This window comes from Plectropomus leopardus, chromosome 10 (genome assembly GCF_026936395.1).
Source record: "Plectropomus leopardus strain MGB_pleo_1.0 chromosome 10, ASM2693639v1, whole genome shotgun sequence".
NCBI classification, from domain to species: Eukaryota; Metazoa; Chordata; class Actinopteri; order Perciformes; family Serranidae; genus Plectropomus; species Plectropomus leopardus.
The window spans coordinates 9,912,960-9,936,106 of NC_142185.1; the positions used below are offsets into that span (position 1 = coordinate 9,912,960).

A 23,147-nucleotide genomic window follows, 5' to 3' on the forward strand; every position below is an offset into this window, starting at 1 on the left:
GCTCAGTGCTCAAAAGTTTAAATAGCTATAAAATGCGTCTTAACGCGCACAAGAAAAGTGATGATGATTCAGGTTTGAAAGTGTTAACAGGACTCAAAGTTCACATGGTTCTGAACACACTGAAAGTTCAAATTTTTGTTACCCATCCACCACCCCAACCTCCCTCCTTACTAAAATCACTAAGGAGTGCTTTCTTATTACTGCCATTAACACATTGGTCACGTGATCGCTGCCTTTGAAAATACATAGGATATGCTCAGATTTGGATTTGGATGTTAATAGTTTGTGAGAACAGCCTGATTACTTGTGATACCAGATAAGGTGATGCAAATAATGGTCATTACCTCGCTCTAGAATGACGGTTGCTCACAGAGATATTAAAGGTGATTTGAGCATAAAATCATGTAGGGGACTTTATTTTTTATAAGTTAAGCAATTGTGCAGGTGTGCAGCAAAAGCAAGCTTTAAACAACATGCACACACATTTCAACACATTATATTTCACACATTCGCACTCTCCCTGTCTACCTCCCTCCCCCGCTCTCCTATTTACATAAATGTCCCTGCCATTGCTGTTAGGAGCAGTGTTCTCATCCATGGCAGTCGTATTTATCTGTCTATCTATTGATATATTTATCTATCTATCTATCTATTGATATATTTATCTATCTATCTATCTATTGATATATTTATCTATCTATCTATCTATTGATATATTTATCTATCTTGTATATTGAATGTGTTTCAGGAAGTATGTAATCAGCCTCCTGAGCTGCACGGCTGATGTTAATTATTTTTAGAAGAGAAAGGTGTGACAGAGACAAGTGTCAAGAGAAACACACACATCCACCCACACAAAGTGGTGCGTGTGTCACAAAGCGATGCATGAGGAGATGTTGAGCACATGCCTTCTGTCTGATCCCCCAGCCACGGATCATGTGGGCAAAGTCATTTAACCATGCTGTCTCACTTCCCCCCTCTGCCTCACACAGACACACACACACACAATGAAAACTTGGGACTCCATTGTATTGTTGGAGACAATGCTAATATCTATAGAAAATCACACTGTCTCTCAGCACCTTAAGGTGTCCTCAGAGCATGTCCAATCAGAGGTTAGAGCAAGATGTGTGTTTTGCAATCGGTCAGACTGTCACAGCCAATAAATAGACATCCTTTTAGTTGACCTCGCATGTTTTTAAAGGGAAAATTGAAATACAGATATGAAATGACCCAATTAAAGAAGCAATCTTATCATAGGAGTGTATAATTGTCGCTCTAAATACACACAGATTTCTGACAAAGCTGTCGAGACAGACAAACATACATTTGGACCCATTAACTTTAGTCTTCTTGCTGGCATACATATACACACATTTGCACAGTGTGACTTCATCTGCCAGCAACTTGTTCTTGCTCTTGGCCCAGGCGGAGGCCTTCCAGATGATTCCTAACTCCCTTTAAGCTCAAGCCATGTGATTTTGTTTGATTTTCTAGAAGAAGAAATCAATTGCAGTCCAAAAGATGCTTGACGGGCGTGACGTTTAACACAGCAGTGTCTGCCTCTAGTGTGACATTTAACATATGCATCAGCAGTGCTTTCTTGACAATGACGAAGGCATAACATGGTAATAACAATCAGTTACTATCACTGTAATATAGTGGCTGATGTCATCCTCTGCTTAAGGTAAGGAGCTCCTAAATCCCATTATTTTCTCATTTTGCAGACATTTATGACCACTGTTCTTTATTGAGTTAACCACGAAATGCTAACAGCTACTTTTTAAATCTTCTGCAGTGGGCTGCATACATAACACACAGTCAAAATGTCACACCCATCCTGCCCATGGTCCCAGTCTTCCTGACTGTCATATTAATAAAGAGACAATTTTGGTGCTATTTCTACTTCCTGTGGCGGATTAAAGTCAAGACAATTCTGTCCCCCTATTTCCCTATCATACTTTATATACAGAATGGTGAGGCGGCTTAACGGCACAATATTCTATGGCTCTAGATACAAACTTCCTGGAATAAACTTAAAGGGGAACACCATCCAAAATCAGAATTCCAGTATGTTATTTCCATCGCCTAGAAAAGTTCAGTCAATAATTGTGGACATGACCTACTCCCTCTGAAAGCCAGGGACTAGAGAAATACGTCTGAAACTTGATGTCATAAGGGTTTTTAGTCTGGAGCTGCTCCATTGACATCGAATGGGAGTGTAACTTTCTGGACCCAAAGAATATTTGTTTTATTTTTTTATACCCAAACAAGCTTTGTTATATTGTAGTGCCCTCAGCTGTGAAACCAAAAATGTACCCATATAGACCAAATTATCTTGACCTCATTCTAACAATTCTGAGTAGATAAATGGCAACTGACTATAACTACTGAGATACATATGTGAAATCGGCAAAACCTGATGATTCTATTGCCTTTTTAGCAGTTACTGTAATGTTTAAAGGTATATATTTAAACATTGAGATCCAACCCACCAGACATTTCTGCTTTGTTTTTTTTAAGTACTGTGCTGCTATCATTTTTGACCTAATCTACCAGCATTGCAGCTAAGCAATGTACTGCTGTGGACAGGGCCGCTGCAAAATGTATTTTTAGCAACCTAAAAATATCAATATCAGGGTATGTGCTCTCTATATTAAGAATATTTTCACTGCTTTATCTTACACACTGATCAAGGCTGTGGTAGACCTGTATGTTAATGCTCTGCATTGATGCTCTGGCTTTGATATAACAGCATCAATTACCCATCGGAAAAGGCTGTCTGACGGTACAGTAAATCAGTGAAAATATTCTAAGTATAGTGAACACTAAAACTGGTAATGATTAATTCATTTTGAAAATGGGTGTAGTTGAAGGAGTGCATTGCTTGGAGTGCAAGGGTTTGGCTGTCCATCAAAAACAGTTGGCAGTCTTTGCTGGTGGGAAGCTGGTGAGGGATTGTATCCCACTGGATGCACAAAGTCCCTCTGGACGCTCTGTCTGCAATGTCTGCTTCTGTCTATACACCCACACGAGACAAACGGTGGGAGTAAACAACACAAACAACACAAAGGGCTGTGTGCAGCGTGAACTGACAGTCCCATAGAAAGGCAAAAATGAGTAAGAAAAAAAAATAAAAGAAAGAATATTATTAGTAGTATAATATACCTTTTTCAAAAAACCCTTTTTTTTGTCATATGGTTACAAAATTGTTACTTTGAAGGTAGAAAACATACTTCATCAAAGGGCACTTTAAGTACTTATAACAGGTATTGACAACAAACTTTTATTTAAAAATAAGGATACTGTGACACCTGATTAAAATTGAGGTTGGGTTTCAAACTTGAGGAACTCCAATGGTTTTACACACAAATGTCAGTTCTCGAGTCACAGGGAGTACAAGTACTAAGTTGTATAATGTCTTGTGGAGCTCTTGAGGAGCTTCGTAAAGACTGAGAAAATAGAAGTTCGCAATTTACTCTCAAGTCTCTAAACTCAACTCAGCTTGGGCCTCCTAACAAAAAGCCTGCATAACAAACCAGAAGTGCAGAGTTTGAAGGGTGTTGACATGTGTAAGACAGGAAGGGACAAACAAGAAGATGCTATTGATTGTACCATGGGAAACATAATTCTTATTAAATTCATGAAAAGGTTTGATTTGGCAACACATTAAAGTTTTGTTTATATGCTAGTGAGAGAAAATTCCCCAAAAGCAGGAGTTTTAGATGAAAAAAAATCTCAGTTTCCAAAAAGACTTGAACTAGTCATTTTCCGTGAAAGAAATTCAAACACAAATAAAGGAATGTAAATTCATTTTTTAAATAGACGTCTCACTAAAATAGAACCTAGAAAACAGACCTAAAAATGAAATCCTTTGCCTTTTGAATGCAGATAGTCTATTCTGAAATGAAAATTCAAAGTAACTTAAACAAACAATTTAACTTTTTTTCAGTAGGTTCAAAGGTCTTTCTCTTCATTAGTTCCAATTATCTGCCTGTTTTAGTAGCCAACTGCAGACTGAAAGGAAAACACCCTCTGTGTCTGAGGACAGTTCACAGGCAGCTGACTCTGTGGTCCCAGCCACAAATTTCAGGATAGAATGACAACTGATAGCAATAAAAGCTCTTTTGGATGTAAAAGTTCAGGCTTATAAATATTGCATGAATCTGCAGAGCCAGCCTCGTGTTTCATGACAATGAAACAGCTTCCGGCGTTTCAGAGTCTGGGTTGTTTTGTCTGTGACTTCAGGCGAAGACTTCTCACACAGAAATGGATGTGAGCCATGAAGAAATGCTTGTGGATTGTTATACTGAGTATTTTGCTTTAACACCATCTCTGTTAAGACTGGTTAGAAGGAAACTATGCTGCAAAAAGCTATTAAACTTGGTTATCAAACTGCGTGGTAACAAACTACTTTGCTACTTTACATACTTTGCTAACTTTAAACCAGCTTAGCATTGTAACAATGTGGGTGGTATATGTAAAAGAACTGTGGTTAACGTCCTTCCATCTAAACAGTGCCTAGATGTTCCTGAGTATAGAAGTGGACCAAGAGACAGACCCACCTCTCTTTCTTTTTCAAATTCAAACCAAACTCCAATTAAACTGTAAAACTAGGTAGAGCTGATCGAATATAAACCTAGCAAATGTGACTATACTGCCTATTTCTCACCTAAAATGTTTTCAGAAACATGTTTTAGTGCCTGTTTAGCTGTAACAGAGAGTTTTAAACAGGAAGTGGGTGCCACACTTACTGAGGCTGAAGTAACCAAGAATTTGTTGTTGCCTGTTTCTCGCTTGAAATGTTTTCAGAAATATGTTTTTGCTTAATGTTTGACTGTAATATAAGATCATTTGCTAGCAGCCGACCGCCACTGTGTCAACCGGACGAGTCTTATATCAGCAGTGTTTATTGGTCTGGTGTGGCACAGTACATTCTGGTAGTTGTATGTTTTCTATCTCTTAAGCAAACACAAATATCACTGTCATTTTTCTTCTGTTTTCTGTGGTCATGTGGCACCAATTTCAAAAATATTTGAGTCTTTCTATTGGCATATACAGCCCAGTTTTATTAAAAGACCATCTTTCCAGCAGTGAAATATTTCTTTAAGATTATGAAGGTCAGAACAGAAAGTAAAACTTGACAAGCTGTTCCTGAGCTATGCTTCTCCCATGACCTGTAATCTGCAGTATAACAAGGGTCCTCAGGCATTATGTCTTGCGTCGCTCAGTGTAAATCCCCGATGGTCTGGTGCTCTCCTGGAAGGTGTGGAGAGTTATGTTAGAGGAAGGACGCATGGAGGGTGGAAGAAACAGCTCCATTGTTTGAAGCAGTAATGAATACCCATTGATAGGCCTATGGGGCTTGTTGTGGTGGATTGATTATAGCAGCTAAGGCAGCAAAACTTTTCTACGAACAAACATTTCCTGGAGTGTTTATCTAACAGAGCCGGACTCCTGACCTCCCTTTGGATTGTGGAAAATCGAGAGATTTTCCGTACAGTGTTAATTAACTAGGGTATTGGGACCAGCCTCTGGATCCAGTAGTGTTTATGTACTTTTAACAACAACCTAAATGTTATAAAATGCAGAAGCAAAGACACATTTCACAAAGGTTTTATTTTTGTGTGTGTGTGTGTGTGTGTGTATACTCAATATCAAGTACCGAGGTTTAAGAGAGTCTCATTCCTATCTGATATAAGTGTTAGAAAAGGTCAAAATGACCACTCATGCTACCGCTGGCTGCCTGATATGATCACACAATCAAACATTACGTAAAATGATTATTGCTAAACACACACACAAAGAAAGAAGGAATTGTCCTTGTAACCATGTGTATGTGTCTCACTGTAGGTCTCCTCGAGAGCAGCATGCGCCTGAAGCCCCACGAGGCTCAGAGCTACAGGAAGAAGGCACTCTGGGTCTCCTGGGTCTCCATCGTGGTCACGCTCATTCTGGCTGTGGCAGCTTTCAGTAAGCATTTTAAACACTAAAATAATGTATGCAACATGTACAACAGTGCTCTACAGTGACTTGTTAAAAGTGTGATGGTGGCAGTTTATTTCCCACTTCCCTATTGACTAAGAGGAGATGTTGTCATCTAGACGTGTGTTGTAGTAATGATGCAAACATGCAAGTTTAACAAACCTCTGTCTTACAATATGGGGTTTGAAGAAAATACAGATGGCCTGTGTTACATTGTTTCACAAAGATGATGAAACAGTTGTTATAGTTTATATTCACATTATCTGTATATTTGAGGTTCAAGGTCACAAATGCTACCCTGCGATTTAAAGCTAAACAATGGCTGACAGGGGTGGGGAATCAATCAATCAATTCTGTGATGTAGTTGAAGAAGTTGGAAACATTGCATGTGTAGTAGACAAATAAGGGTACGCTGTGTCAAAATTTGAAAACTCTGACTCAAAAAATCTGCAAGATAAAACACAGATAAAACGATTCCAGAGATCACAGTGTAGTATTATTTTGAAATGCTAGAGACGCTGTATATCATAAAGAGACCGCACATGTTTTTGCACAGTATGACGACAAAGAGCATGTGCTTTTTATTCACATGATGAATGTCAACATTCAACTCAGCAATTGAATGTGAAATGAGAGAAGTTGTTTTGGTAAATCAATAGTGCAACTGTTCTCTGGTGGAGCGGAGCTGCACTGTCATACTTTTTATTCGGAAAATTTGGTGTGGTGTCCTACAATGTGTAATACAAATAAGCATAGTTGGATTATCAATTTTGTTAGGAAGACTAAAGGGAAACAGGGCATTTTCAACCAGCTGCATGTCATTGTATGTTTGGCTTCCCTTGGAGCCCCCTGCTCGTCCGCCAGAGGAGGTCCAGGTGCAGGTGGTGAAGAGGGAAGCTAAACACCGTTCATCAACACACTAAAGTGTCACACCTCCTGTTGCATATCGGCAAAGTTTCTCTTTTATTTCATTGTCTTGCCAGGTGATGTGGTGGCTCACTTTTACACTATGATCTGCATGTTAGTCTTCAGCTTCTGATGTTATCTTTTTAAACTGTTTTTGCTGCTGAGTGAGGTTGACATCCTGAACACATCCTTCAAACTCATATTGTAGACCATTCTGTCTGTCTCTCTGCGAAGCTGCTTTTTTGTTTTCCCAAAAATTTGAAAATATTTCTTCAGGGAGCGCTGTTAGTTACATCGTGAGTACCATGCTAACTCCGACAGCTTGAAAGATCATCACTTAGCGAAGGGGCTTAGTGAAGGGTCAATTTGAAACAATTTTAGCAGAATACAATGATTAACCCTATGAGTGAATCAGTGGCGGAGCATTGGAAGACACATTTTTCATCCAAAAAGGGACAGGAAACAACAAGCTATTGCTGTGAAATTGCTGTTTTGTTCACTTTGAGACTTTAAACACCTAGAAAACTGTCAAATAAACCTCACAATGCATTGCCTTATGCTTGGTCTTTTAGTTACAGTCAAGTTATTTCAGCTAATTTACCCACCTCCTTAAATATTAATTATATTCCTGAAAAAAGGTCATACTTTCAAGGCTCCCTGCCATTTGTGTGGCATAAAAGATAGCCTTTAGTTTGTGAGGATTCAACATAAAAGGGGAAAATATGCATAGTGTATGTATTACATTTGTCAATATAACATTAAGTATTAAGGTAAGAAAAGATTGCAGAAGAGCACATTCCCAAGTGTGTTTTTTTTTTAGTGTGGAAATGCAAACACGCTTTATTGGGAATCACAAAATCTCAAATCATTTTTCTCTTTTTGATTTTGCCTGCTGATGCATGTTTCAACTGCATATATTGTACCTCAGTTACTGTCTGATAGGGTGAAATGATGTGGCAACAGTTTTAACAGACACGTCGCTGTCTTATGATATAAAGGATGTTTATGATGTGCTGCACTGCTGTGGGTGCAACACGTGTTGTTGCTTTGTCATCCTGGCTAAGGATCAGTTTCAAGTCACGATGTGTCCCAATCTATTCAGACTTATCCTCCATGTGCTGACTAAGCACAAAGTTGTTTTTTTAAGTGGTGCAGTGGCATGGATTCACACTTAAAAACTACCCAACAAACAGACTTAAAGGAAACATGAGGATGGTATGAGCATTTGTAAAAGCCCCTTTAAACATATAACATTACTTTAAATGCTGAAATATGAAGAGTCTCAAATCTCCTGATATTTTTGACTAAATACCTCAATGTCAATATTGCAGTGATGTTGTAGGGTTGACTATTGGTGCTTTCACAAAATATTAACACAGTAATGTGGATAAAATGGCTAATTGGGTAAAGGGAAATGATAGAACAGCTGCAACAATCTGGTAAATTCAGAAAATTACATCAATTTACTGTAATGCAACCTTCAAAACCAGGAAAAGGCAATACATATGTTATAAAAATATCCAAAATTAATATAATATTGATATACTACTACTACTTATACTAACTAACTTATACTACTTATACTACTATATTGATACAACTCAACAGTTTAGTTAGAAGCCTCCTTTTCTAGTCCAAAACAAAACCCAGTATAATTTAAGGGAGTATTCATAAGTAGACCAAACCATAAAGCAAACAGATTTTAAAAGCCAAAAAGGTTAAAATATATCACCCTCTGTTGAAATTATTTTGTTTGGCAAAGCAAGATTCAACATTTAAATATGAATGTGAATTTAAAGCTGCTCTGATAAATATCTCTATATTAATTATGTATCTCATGACTACTTGTAAGTGAAATGTTGTTGCTCTCAGTGACCAACCTGCAGAGAAAAATCACCCGCCTCTAACGTACACCTCAGCTTTAAGGATTTTCATATCATAAAACTCATTGTTTTGGTTTTGCTCTCTGCAACTTAACTGTTTTGATTCACTCTCATGGTAGTGACATTCTTGGCTGCAGCAAGCAACTGCTTCCAGCCAAGAATATCTACAAAAACCATTGTAAAGCCACTGGCCAGACAAAGTTATAAATGCAATCTCATCCCCACTTGACATTTGGGCAGAAGCCCTCTGCGTCATTATTATGATGTAAGTACAGCCTTGGGCGTTGGGTTGGTGGATCTTGACACAAAAGAGGCTGGTGTAATTCAGGTTATTTGACTCATGTGACCAAGATAGGGTTGTGGTTAGGGTTAGGAAAAAGACCAAAATTAATCACATGATTAAACTTACATGACTAGCAACACATATAATGAATGACTCACATGACAAAAAACTCAATGTTGTCTTTTGTTTTTATAAGGAACACATACACCAGTCTCCTGGGTCAAAGTTCTGTGCTTGTTGGACCCATCCACCACTTCTCCGAAGCGGACTTTTGTGCTCTTTATATAATGAACGTCTAATAATGATGCAAATGGGTTTACACTGTAGTTGGTTGACAGCCCAGGGCCTGTCATACAGATGTTGAAAGGTCAATAGACTGGTGCCAGGGATACTGCCTAAGTAGCTTATTTGCCATTTATTTGCTGCTAGTATATAGTGGACCTACTAAACAACTGAAAAGCAATATATGTCTCTCACAAGTTGGTGGAGACCAAAAAAGAGCTAAAAGAGAGTAAATATTGGACTTCAAATTTCATGAAAATTCATTAAAGCTTATGCAATAAGGTGAGGATATGTAGACATTAAGAAAGTTGAGAAAAACATCAGCTATTGCACCAAGATGAGAAAATATTTTGATAATAATGATGGCGGTGATGATTAATGGGTATGTTTTAGGGGTAAATATCAAAGTTTTCATATGAAACTGCAGTGAAACTACAATCTGAACACTGCCGCAAATGAATACAGTTTGTGTAGTACAGTTTGTGAATGGCATTCTTGTAACTGATTCATATTTTTCATTCAGTTCAAGTGGAACTAGTGCAAGGAGGCATGGAAGCAGCCTCAGCAAGAAAAATGGAGAATGTTTTTCTGTATGTGTGAACATTGTTCGACACAGACAAAGAGCTCCAACATAGAGACTTGAACAGATGATGACCCACAAAAAATGGGAGCCTCTGAAAGCGAGGGAGACAGCCCGGCTACTGGGAAACCAGAAGAAAAGAGAACAGAGGGATGAGGGTGCAGGGATGTGTAGACAAGCTCCCTCTCCGCCAGTCATAACTGCAGCCTCTAGAGGACGAGTTGGTGGCACTGGGTTAGGAAATTAATAAATGAATGCAACACTTCCCCGTTCTGCAACTACACAGCATGGGGAGAGATAAAAAAAAAGAAAGAAAAGCTGAGAGGCTGTGTGCCGAAAAGAGAGATGACTTAGTGAAAGAGAGCAGAGGGACCAGAGAGAGTGAGAGACAGATGGATATGGAGGTGTGGAGTGAACTTCTGAAAGGTGCGATGGTACCTGGGGACGGGGATGAGTCCTGGCAGGCAGCTTTTGGGGATTTAGTGGTTGTGATGGCTCAACTTTAAAGAACACCAGCGTGCCGTTTCCTCCCGCCCATGCCCTAGTTTCCCTTTCTTCCTCACTCTCGCCATCCTCCATCTTTTATCTTTTACGTCCCGTCAGCTTCTTTCCTTACCCTCTACTTTCTTTACCTTCTCTTTATGTGCTGCCTCACCACATCTTTCCCTCTATGTTTGCCCCCTTTAGATCCTCTATATCCCAAGTCAAAAGATGGTTTGATTGTGTCCAGCTTTCCAGTGTGTGTTTTACACATATTCTTTTTATGAGTTTTCCTTGTGTTTTAGTAAGGCAGGGTAATCTATATTTATTATGGGCAAAAATGTAAACACTTTTGTTTTTGCTCCTTTTTTCCCCCACAGGTTTAAGTTAAAGATCTGAGACTTTTTAATGTGCTCAAAAGATATATTTCGCTCAAATTTTGGCAGTAAATTTGTTAAAACTCAAGCACTTCTTCTTTTCCAAGGTAATCCATCCTGAAAGTTGTAGCATATCAAGATGCTGATACAGCACCATCATTAATACACAGTTGTGCCTCGGGATGGTCACAGTTAAAGGACACTCTAAAATGTGCAATTTGATCACATGACACAATGCCACAGATGTTGCAAGTCTTGAGGGAGCATGACGTTGGCATGCTGACACAGGAATGTTCAAGAGCTGTTGCTTGTGTAGTGAATGATCATTTCATTACAATTAGCCTTCTCCAATGTCATTTCTGGGAATCTGGCAGTACATCCAACCAGCCTAACAACTGCAGAAGAGATATAGCCACACCAACTCCACATCCATTGTCATCACCATCATGATACTTGACAGCAGTTTGTCATCGTAACCAATTTGTGCAGTTGTGAGGTCGGTTGGATGTACTGCCAAATTCAGAAAAACATCTTTTCATTCTATTATCTACTCATATTATTCATCCTGTTTCTGCCAGCCTCTCTATTTATTCCTCTCAGCTACAGCACCTCTCTCTGCTCTCTCCCTGAAGAAAACTGTAAACATCCTCTACTCTTCTGTGACCTTTATTAGTATTTTAACATTTAGAAGGGATGAGGGTTCAAGGCTTATCCTTTTCTTCTCTACTTTCTCTTATCAGCCATATTTCGTCGCTATGGCGCATAACCTTTCCTTAGAGGCTATGTTTTGTCGTCCCTTGACTTACTGTTCACCTATGAAAGTAGTACAAATCCTTAAGGCTTCATCAGACATATGAGACTCAGAGAGTTAGCCGAGATCACACCTAACAATGTGTCCCCGTTGTCATACAAAAGCGTTACGCACAAACAGTGGCAAACAACACGATATGTTAGGAATTAGCGATCTACCAGTTAGGTTAGGTTTAGGAAAAGAATCATGGTGGTGCATCGTCATGTGCCATATGATGTTATGTACATAGCTAATAGGCTTTGGCCATATCACAACATTAAAAGGGGCATATTGAAATCCCAATGGTATGAAACTCAGTACGGTTAGACTACTTACACTTCTCTTTTTATTAAACCCATACTGTGATACTGTATGTAATGCACGTCATGCACCAACAGAGGTCAGTCTTTTTTGGTGGAATGGACAGCATTTGGGCTGCGAGCGGTGTGGATAACGTTAAAGCAACTGCCCAAGAAACCGTATGGAAAAACAGCATATTTTCACATCTCAGTGGGTTAATTTTTATTTTTTCGACCAAACAGAGTTGATGATTGTTTGAACAGTGGACAAACTAACTTGAGGAAAATCAAGACTAACCAAGACACTCTGGGTGAATTTTATTTTGTTTCTGTCAAGTTTGAATGCAGTTTGTTTCACAATGGGTTGGCAAGGCAATCAAGTTAACGGTAGTTTTAGTTCAGTGAAAGAAAGAAACTTGGACTCTGAAGGTGTTCAATTGTATTTGTCTGTTTCATAAGGAAAGTAGGTCTAAGGATAATACCTTTTTGATGCACAGAACACAAATACCATCATATACTGGTAAAATTTCGGGAAGGTATGAACAGTATAAAAAAAATAATAATGCTCAAGTCTGGCACCTAAACTTAAAATAATACAATGTTGGGGACAAAAACAGTGGTCTCCTGGGACACAGTCCTGTGTTTATTTGACCCATTCAACACCCCAACCACTTCCCTCCACAGACTTTGTCGCTCTTTATTCAACATCACTTAAGCTCTAACTTTGATCCCATCATATGTGATGGATGGCAGCCTGCAGCATGTGAGTCATGTGATCACAGCCTTACCAGGTTTGTGATTACTATGTATACAAGATATAGTTTTTTGCGTCATGTAGAACATCCTGCATCTTAAGAAGTAGGAGCAGGTACGTTACATCACATTTTCTTGATGTATCGGTTAGTACAGTATGTTTACACACACCGACATGGATCTTGATGGTACATTTCTAAGTTGAGCTTTGTTAAAAATAAAATATTCATCATTTCAGGAAAACATAAAAGGACAACCATTTCCTTTGACTCTCTGCTTAAATTGAATAAAGAGCCTAGAGTGAAGCAGACACTACCACCCTCCCACGTATGTTTATTTCTGTTCTTTTATGTAAATAAGGGTTTGAGACAACAAATGTTATAGTCCCAAGACAATACTTAATGCAATTGGTAAACTGAGATCTGGCACTTGAGCACAATGCATTAATGCCAGCATTATATTATGGTATTTATTATAGATTAAATGTCATTAGCAGTTTAAATAAATAGTTCCCTTTGGTTTTCCCCTTTCTCTCGAAAATCCCAGTGGATTATGAAATATAAGAGTTAGAACACAACAAGTTATCCTAATACAGCAAGATGATGGTGGAAGTGCAAAAGAAAACTCCACAGCTTACAACAGATTTGCGTGTGTTCCTTTTATGTGTTTTAAAATCAGATTTACTTTTTTTCATACTTGTATTGCTGCTTAGTAAGAAGACATAAGGCTGTGGTCAACATGTTTATTTGGTTAAAGATGCCACATTAGGTTTTTGTTTAAAGAAATAAAGTTTCTGTTTACACCCATTGACACATTTGTCACAATAACATGTTTATCTTTGTGGCCTGTAACATGAGTCTGATGCAGTTAATTCCTCAAAAGACATTTGCAAAATCTGTGTGTTAAACATGTTTATTTGCTAGCAGTTGTCTTCTTCTCTGACTTTGTTGATGTATTGCTGTGTTTCTTGGCGCTTTACCGTCACCTGTAGGTCAGTGGAATAGTGTGTTACCATTGAATGAAATGTGTAGCATTTCTACTCATGCATGTCCAGACAAAACAAGGGACCCATTCATGACCCATTCATAAAACCATTGCTCCACAGTGCTCACAACTCCACAGGGCACCTTTATAGTTCTGTGTATTTTTATGCCTCCACACCAGTGATGGCTGTGGCTGGAGCCATTATGTTTTCTTGTTGTTTGCATATATGTACATCCCTTTCTCATGCATGTGATACATAAAGAAAGCTTGAGGGCATTTTTTTCACATTTTCTTCAAATGTTCACTTGGACTTGGCGACAAATTGATTTGATTTAGTGGTCATGGGTCAAAGGCAAGGTCTCTGTGACCTCATCTGTCTCGTTCTTGTGAACGCAATATCTCAAGAACACCAGGAGGGAAATTCTTGAAATTTGGCACAAATGTCCTCTTGGACTCAATAATGAACTGATTTGGGGAGGTTAAAAGTTAAGTTCACTGTGACTTTTTGGTCATAATTTAAGAATTCATATGCAATTATGTCAAAATTACACACAAATGTCTAATAGGATAGATTGATGAAGCGATGGCATTTTATATCCAAAAGATCAAAGCTTAACTTCACTGTGACATCATAATATTCTGCAAAAACACTTTTCTGGCTAATACTCAATGTCATATCTTAGAAACAAAATGGTAGACATTTGGTCAGATACTGAATTGGTGACATTAATCTTGGGTGCCCATTAATCAATAATTGTTAATGCAGTGTGAAGCATTGGTATTGTTGCAGGACTATAAAACCTTGCACATGGATAGAACATCGATTTAACTGCAATCACCTTCCAGCCAATCAGAAAAACTGACTTTTTGTGGGCCATTATATAAAATTCAGATGTTACCAAGGAAAGGTCTTATTTATTGCACCTTAGACATAATTTTGGCTTCTTCTGTAGAGAGCAGAGGCTCATATAAATGAGACAGAAGAAATAGATATGTCCTTCAATTTAAATTTTGTTCTGCTTGGGTGCCGTTGCACTGGAGCAATTGCACTTACCTCTGTGCTGAACTACAAGATGAAATGTTCAATTTATTGGATGTTTTTTCAGCTTTTGTTTCCTATTAGATCTCCCAGTGTGTAAGTAGCTGAATAGATATTGTGTCATTATCAGGTGTGAGGGTATTTGTGATTTGTGTTTGTGTTATGCATTGTGCTTGCTAAGCGACCACAGGAAAGGCTGTTCCATATTCAGAGTGAGAGATGGACTGCACAGCAACAGGAGAGTTTCAGATTGCCTTGCAGAGCCTCAAGGAGCAGGCTGTAGGAGCTGGCCTGTGGACTAATAGGCTACCACACGATCAATCAGTGGCATTGCCAACAACCATTTAATTTTTGAGCAAGGAGAGGAGGGAGGGAGAAGAAGAGGGAGGAAGGGGAAAGAGAGGAGGGGGGAAAAAGCAGAGAGGGAGAAAATGGGAGGGGGGTGGGGGCAAAGAAAGTAGGAACAAGAAATGCAGTGAGAGCTGGACAGAAACTACGGAAACACAAAAGAGGAAGAGGACAAAAATGACTGACTGGGTGCTAGCAGACTATAGAGAAAATTAAGGATGGAGACAAAAAGGGAAATAAGGCCAGATTGAGGAGAAACTGTTAAGCAAAAGACATAGACAAAAGCAAACAAATGAAAGAATGAATCAGCAACTCCAAGACTTCAACGCACCAGTCCTGTTTTCTCTCTTTCATTCCTCTGTCGTTCTTTGTGTCCCTGCAGTAGATTTCTAATTTAACCCAGATACATAAAGTGAAAAGCCCAACATAGTTATAAATAAACCATCACTTTATGGATATATGTGTGCAGTGACTTTGCAGCAGTAGTTGGGAGGTGCTGAGTCTTAAAAGTTTGCTCAACTTGCACACACAACCTGCATATTTGAAATGTGGTGACAAGGCCACTATATATAAAAAAAAAAACCTTGTTTGACTCATAGACCTACAAGACTGATATCACACTTAAAACCCTGTCTTTCTCCATTAACAACAGTGAGTTCAGTAACTATAGATCCATGACCCCACTGCACCCCAGAATGATATCAGACCTAATAAAATATTTTAGCTAAACACAGCAGTAGACTTTGGTGGTTATTGGAATTTTCACAGTGGAGATAAGATCTGTATCTATATTTATATCCTCTATCGTACCATCTTGTGTGTTTTTGTTTAAGTATTCTGAAATTTTTTGGTGTAGGGCCAAGTTTTTATTTAAATTTTTTTTTGCTGTCTTCCATTTGGTATTAGTCTTGATCAGTTACGAAAGCAGTATTACACAGAATAGGATTATTTTATCATGATTTGAGTGAACCAACTCTTAAATGGTATATAAATGGTTTATATAGTTTTTGACTACAAGCAGCGTTATGGTGAATTGTTTTCTGTTACAAGAGGGCCCCACTTTGTTTGTTCTCACATGAGGACAACCCTGCGCGTGCACCCAGATGAGGAGATACACATCTTGCCAACTGTGTCACACTATTCCATTGAAGTACGGGTTGTGGTATGACGCAAAGAAGTGTAGTAAGTAAGAAAAAGACAGCAGGTAAACAGCATCTGTGAAGTTGGACATTTTAACATGGGGTCTATGGTGACTGACTCAGCAGTGCTTATTTGAAGTGTTTTACTGTGAGTTTATATTGTGTACATAAAAAGACAGACTTGGTTCATTTTAGCCAACAGAAGGCCAAAACCACAAGTTCATCCCGCTCGCAAAATGTTATCTCTGCATTTAAAATCTGATTTGAGCTGGACCATTTCACTGATTGATATGTTCTTTCATCCCCATGAACACAGACACACTTGTTTCATTTTGAATCAATCCCACATAGACGATATATGTGGTTACAGCTTATTCTCACTGCCAGGGCATCAAATACAGCTGCATGGCCAGTGGCCATTGGCATCTCATTTAAATACATAAGGCACCGTTAAGAAGTCTGTATGAGATGCACCTGGCTTTCAGCCAACTTCAATGTTAACCCCTATGTGTCAATACTAGATGCGTAGAGCAAATGTCATTGTATAAAGAGCAGAAAACTCTGCACAGAGAGGTTGATGCATCAAACAAACACAAGACTTTCATCCAGGAGATTAGGTGTTTGTGTCCTGTGTGAAACCAAACGTCAACATTGAGTTTTTTTAAATTGTGTAATGTAGCCTACATGACTTGGCATACTTCTGCATGTAACCTTAACCAAAACCATAATCTTTTTCCTAACCTTGTTTGGAAAAAGTTTTGGAAATATGTTTTCTATGAACACAGATGTTTATTTAAAAAAAAAAACCAAAAACAAAAAACAAACAAGCATGCATGTAATTACAAATTGACACAGAAAGTAACACATTCAAAACTGATGCTAGGGTACCTACAGCATTATAGTTTGAGTTGGAGAGCCACTGGACAAGAGTGAGAGTGTGTTTAAGGGTGCCATATACCCATCAGTACTCCCACTATGTTTCAACTTTTAGGTGAAAGTAGTCCCCAAGAAATGTAGCCTACTATTTATTTCTTTTGTGAGTAATGTTAGGTAAAGTGCTCAGCTGTTTTAGGAATTACTTTAACCTCTTAAATAATTAAACTATTTATGTGTGACTCATTTTAGAAGATTTATGTCTTCAAAAGAAACAAATGAGCTTGTGGCTACATGAAATACCAAGAGACCATATAGTGCATTGTTTGTTTTTGAGTTTTCATGGGATTTATCAACAACAAGAAAAAAAAAGGAATAACACCAGCCCTATCCTTCAAATGAAATGTGACTCGTAGCGTTTTCAGGGTGACGCACATGAGATTGATTGCTATTGACACCATGGATAATGAAAGACTAGGCTAGACCAGAATGAACATATTTGTAACTAAGACTGAAGATGCACGACGGTTTACATGATGATAATTATAACTCTTTATGTCAGCACTGTGATATATTGCTGTAATATTATCAGGAATTGTCTGTGGTCATTAGAGATGCATTCGCTGACTCCTGCTGCTTCCACTATCTCATTTGCTACATCTGAAAGAAAAACACAGTCAGGGCAAAAACAAATGATGAATCACAGAAGGCAGAGTGTACACAATGGAGATGTTTGCATTCAGCTGTACAGTGGTATCTGCAGGCCATTCATCATATCTGGGCAGTCACTGCAGAAACACACTTGTACCAATACCCCCCCCTTCTCTCTCTTGCTCTAGTTCTACCTCTCCCTGCGCTTCACTCTCCCAATCCCTCGACCCCACCCACTTTCCCTCTTCTCTTCCTCTCCGCCCAAACCACCTCCTTTTCCAACTTCCACTCTCCATATTCTGTTCCTTTCTATCTCTCCCTCCACCTTCTTATTCTTACACCCAAACCCCACCTACTGTCTGTCTCAGGGTAGAAAACACAATCATTTATTCATTTGTTTTCCCTTCCGTCCCTGTGCAGTCTATTTTTACTGGTGCCAGGCTATATAGTGTTAGACTTAGGAAACAAAACAATTTACGTCCTGGTGTTTCTCTGTTATCATGTTGACTGTGCCTTTAGCTCTTTTACCTTTTTGTTTGTTTTCTTTGCCTGTGTGACCATTGCGGTACGGTTATTGAGTTTATGTCAGTGTTTTGTCTTTGCAGAGATTGTATTTATATGGTACTGCTCTGTTTCGTCTGTATCTCTAAGAGCTCATTTATGCTCAGCATTTAAAATGGAAATGGGGGTGGGGGGGGGTGCAAAGGAAACATATTTGGTAAGATGATGAAAATGATTCTCAGTCCACATGTAGTGATGCTTTTAATGGCCTCACATACCACCGCCGTCTACAGCACTCACTTCATGTCACGCTTGCGTCTAAGGATCCAAAAGCAGACAGACAAAACAGATGTTAGAAAATATGTCACATGACAAACTGTGTTCGGCAACAATCGAGCAGGCACTGGTTGTTGAGCTCGCTCTCTTGAAGGTAGCTAGCTTGATTGCAGGCAGGTGTGTTGATTGACGAGTGCCACCAGGTGTGTAGAATGATGACTGCAGACAGAAAGGAGAGACAAAACCAAAACACACAAGGCACACATCAAACACACAAAAGTGACTTGGAAACAAACCTCATACTAACCAGTCGTGGTACTGCATTAAAAGGTACATTATTATGACCTCCTCCACTGTCGCCTTGTTTGTTGTTGTCTATTGGCTGTATCTGTGCCATCATATGTATGTATGTATGGGTATGTTGTTTAAAATCGATGCATTTAGTTTTGTGCGTAAAGGGAGTGTAGATGAGCCTTAAAGCTTTTAGAAAAATGTGCACTAAATTAATCCATAAATAAGACTCTGTCTGTGTCCGAATATGTAACTAAGACTGAGCATAAATAAGCAAATAATTTCTTGATCCAAAAGGTGGACACAAGCTGCAGGCCTGTGAAATGATAGTTTCTTATTAGGATCATGAATACTTGTGTTCACCTGACTGACTACCCAGAATCCTGTGTACCTGTGGAAAAGCAAATGTGTGTTTGAGACAGAAAGCCTGACTAAGTAAATGTTTTTGTCTTTATCTGTTGGGAAATAAGAAGCACAACATTGAGTTTTTCCTTCAAATCATCCTCTCCATAATGATGTGCATGTTTGCGTCAGTATTCTAGAGCCATTTACACTCCTGAAGGACAGAAATTAGCACAGCAGTGGCATACAGCTACCAAATTTCAACACATGCCACTTTAAGTTTCAGTCGAACTGAGTGGTTTCTTGCCTTCCTGTTTCGCATCTACTTTCACATGAGGATTATTTGTCCTTCCTGACACCAATTGTCCATTCTTTATTGTTTATTCAGTATCTGCTGGAGCTGCATGATTCTTTTCCATGATAGCAGGTTTTATAAAAATTGGCCTGGTTAATATGTAAAATGGCTGCAAGAGCTTTTAAGATCTTTTTCAGTTTTCGATCTGATTGATAGGCACATAAAGGCTGATATCACTTGAAGTTGTACCGATGTCTTGTGCACTCTCAGTAGAGGCAGTTTAACCTTCATCTTCACGTTTTTTGTGTGTCTTTTTCTTAAAAAAAAATACAAAGATTAAAAGTTGAACCAAATCCATCATACTTAATTGCATACATTATAGTGTTTTAAGTGTCTTCAGTGTTTATATACAGGTGCCAAAAGTACAGGAATCATGCAAGTACCCCAGCTTCTTCAAATATGCAGAACTGCTTGAAGTGCTCCGAACAATGAGATACAGAAAGAGTATTATTTCCTGCCAGCTGACGGAAGAGAAAGTTATTGTTACTTTAAAAGATTTCCATTCATACTGAATTACTATTATCAGATGACCTCTGAATTTGCAGTGGATAATTTGCCCTGAATGCTTACTTTCTAAACAGGAATTAAAGACACGCACATTGGAAATACGGCAGATCAGATCACAGATATCCCTCTTCACAGATAACTCGATTGCATGCTAATACTCCACATACCTCCTCGGTGTTTAGGGACCTGTCATTTACACTTGAACAATAGCAGACAATGTGGAAGCAGAATGGGGCCACAGACTGGCTGTTGACTGGTATGTTAATCTTGAGTGGTTAAATGTCTCATTCTTTGCCTTATGTCAGTACACGCAGTACTCAGTGCTGGAGAGGATAATGCTGTCCTTAACAACCCATGATTTAGCAACATGTGCCGTGACTGTATTTGCCATTTACTTGCAGTAATGAGTAGCAATTGGTCTGTGTACAATTCACAGGCTTCAGCAGCATGGAGCATCACTATATAGTGTCTTACTGTTGACAGAATGGGGACAAGGGTGCTTTGACGTCTCAGGGAGAGAGTGGGGTTATTGAGGTGGTTGCTGCTCTGCAGCTACCGCCATGATCCCTGCTCTCAGTGACTGCAGCACATAGGTGCATCATGGAAGTTTTACATTAAAAAAAAGATTTTAAGACTTTCATGTTGTGAAAAGTCAGTAAGTTTACCTACAAACTATTCTGGAGCTGCCTGACAGTGCCCTGGCTATGTTTTTCTACAGACGAGCAGGACGTCACTCACCTTGATTTTATTTAATATTATTATCATTATTATTATTATGATAGTAGTGTTAGTAACAGTATGATTTTCTACACTACACAATACACTTCTTATTAATGTATTATTTTTTCTTTCTTTTTACTTATGTATTTACTAATTAACTAATTAATTTATTTATTTATCTTTATCCCCTCCCCACCCCACCCCCCTTGCTTTTGACTCCAACATACCGAAATGAGTGGTTTAGAATTTAGGTACATGCTTACACACACAAACAAACACACACACACACACACACACACACACACACACGCACACCCTGCATATACTAATATTAATCCAACATCCTCAACCCTTGTGGAAATTGTGATAACCAAAGTATTTTGACTGTTTTTATTCCACCCTGTTGATGTCGTGTTGGTGTTTATTCGTGTCTTTTGTCTTGTAATAAAATAATAATAAAAAAAAAGTTTGGTGGATCAAACTAACTGTTTTTCTTGATCCACTTTTAAAGAAATTCTGTAGCATTTTATTTCATGTTGTTAGTAGATCTGTGATGTTTGCATGGAGTCAAAAACATAAACTACGATCAAAGTGTCTACTGATTTTGGATAGCCATCACCTTGTAATATCCGGAACAAAATGACAAAAATTATAAATGTCCAGCATGAGTTGCAGTTTTGACTCATAATGCTCATAAACCATTGTTTCTTTATTGTGACATCAGAGAGGATAAATTAACAGCTAAGAGCTGCATGACTTGCTGTCTCCAAATGAGATTTCCCTGTGTGGGACTGTGTAACACTGATGATGCAGGATGACAGTCACCAAAACTGTCAAGCAAATCTTATCTTCCTGTCCATATTACATGTATTGTTTACTCTTCTTGAGTTGTAATGAATGAAATAAAACCTACACCCTTGACTCGTGCAGACATATTGATGCTACAACATCACAGCTCATATTTACACGCGGTACAGTGTTTACAGGTTTTAATGCTCAGACTGGTTGTATCCAGAGGCATTTTGGTCTACAGTGTTTGATAAGACCCCCCAGAAATCAAAAATGAACTAAAAGGTTCCAGAGTTATTTAAATTTGCAACTGGCCTGGTGATAGGGATGGGGATTGAAACCTGGTTGTATTGAAGACCGCCTATTCCGCCTTTTTCAAAACCCATAAGTGTTTGAGCTTACTGAAACTGCAATCGAGTCCCGTGGGTCCTGTAACTTAACATTGCATCTCGAGTCTAGTCACGTCATTTAACCCCAAGCACACCCAAACTTTGTAGCAAGTCCCGTCAGTTAAAAATAGCAATCTAGTGTTGAAATCAGAGTTTAATGTTTTTCATTTAGTGCTGCTAATATATTTTTTTCTATTGTTAGTTATTTGTTATAATGAAGGGGCCCTGGTGCATCAGCCGTGTTTATTGAAGGCTAGAAATGTTTTGTTCTGTTCAGAAACAGTCACTTGTTAAGCAATAAAAAGTGAGACCAGTTCTGCTAAAAAAGTATTGTCGCCTCGTCCTTCCACCGATCGGAGTCTTGATAATAGTGTCAATATCAATGAAAATTCACAAACCCCATCCTTAAAAGAAACTATAAAACATTTGACTCATTTATTGTTGATTAATTGTAAAAAAAACTGTGTGTGTGTGTGTGTGTGTGTGTGTGTGTGTGTGTGTGTGAAAACTTTACTGCAGTGCCTATAATTTAAAGCACTTGAGTCAGTTGCACTTGTTAGATATTGTAATCCAAACTATAAATTGTATGGTACGGCGATACTGCATTATAACTGCATGGTCTTCTGCAGCACCACCCTGTCACAACAAACAGATCCCCTGCTATTCACACTCTGTGAAGCTCCTCCGAGCGCAGCAGTGTGGTCGTCCTCAGTGTTCTCGGTTTCTCACACCAGATGCTTCAGTCACATCTTCCCTCCTCCTCAGCGCCAAGAGGACACAGACAAATCATCGCCTGAGCATACACATATAGATGTGACATCCTGACATGGCAGCCAATGGTGTAGGTTGAAGATATATGAATACATTTGTTAAAGCAATACAGTCAGAAGTACTGCAAACATTTAGATGGAGTGATACTGAATTTAATAAGAAATGTCACCTTTTACTCCCACAACAACTCCTTTTCTGTCACTAATTCCCCTTTCAAGGATTTAATGAAATCAAGGCAACCTTACCTTAATAATTAGTGACTGAGGTGTCCACTGGGTGTTTGCTGTGGCATGTGTGTAACACTGCATGTGTAAGTGTTTTTTACTCAGGCCTTTGTTCTGTAATATCTTTATAACGCTGAGGATAATGTCAGAGTTATAAATCAAAGATGTAATGTTCCCCGAACACCCATTTGTCTTCTTCTCTATTAGGCTCGGTCATTCATCTCCACCCATTAGTGGATCGTGGCCAAGCCTGCGCCAATAATAAAGTCAATTTTTGGTGTTTTATTTAGTTTTTTTCACACTATTTATATGTACCTCTTACGCAACTTG

The 23,147-nt window shown here is 38.6% G+C and overlaps 1 protein-coding gene across 1 annotated transcript in view; it reads left to right on the forward strand.

Moving 5' to 3' along the window:
• tmem163a (transmembrane protein 163a) overlaps positions 1 to 23,147 on the forward strand; it is an 83,170-nt gene that overhangs the window by 2,882 nt on the left and 57,141 nt on the right. Inside the window, exon 2 of the mRNA XM_088083022.1 lies at positions 5,854 to 5,973. Within this exon, the coding sequence (XP_087939148.1) occupies positions 5,854 to 5,973 (120 nt within the window). The remainder of the gene's footprint in view (positions 1 to 5,853; positions 5,974 to 23,147) is intronic.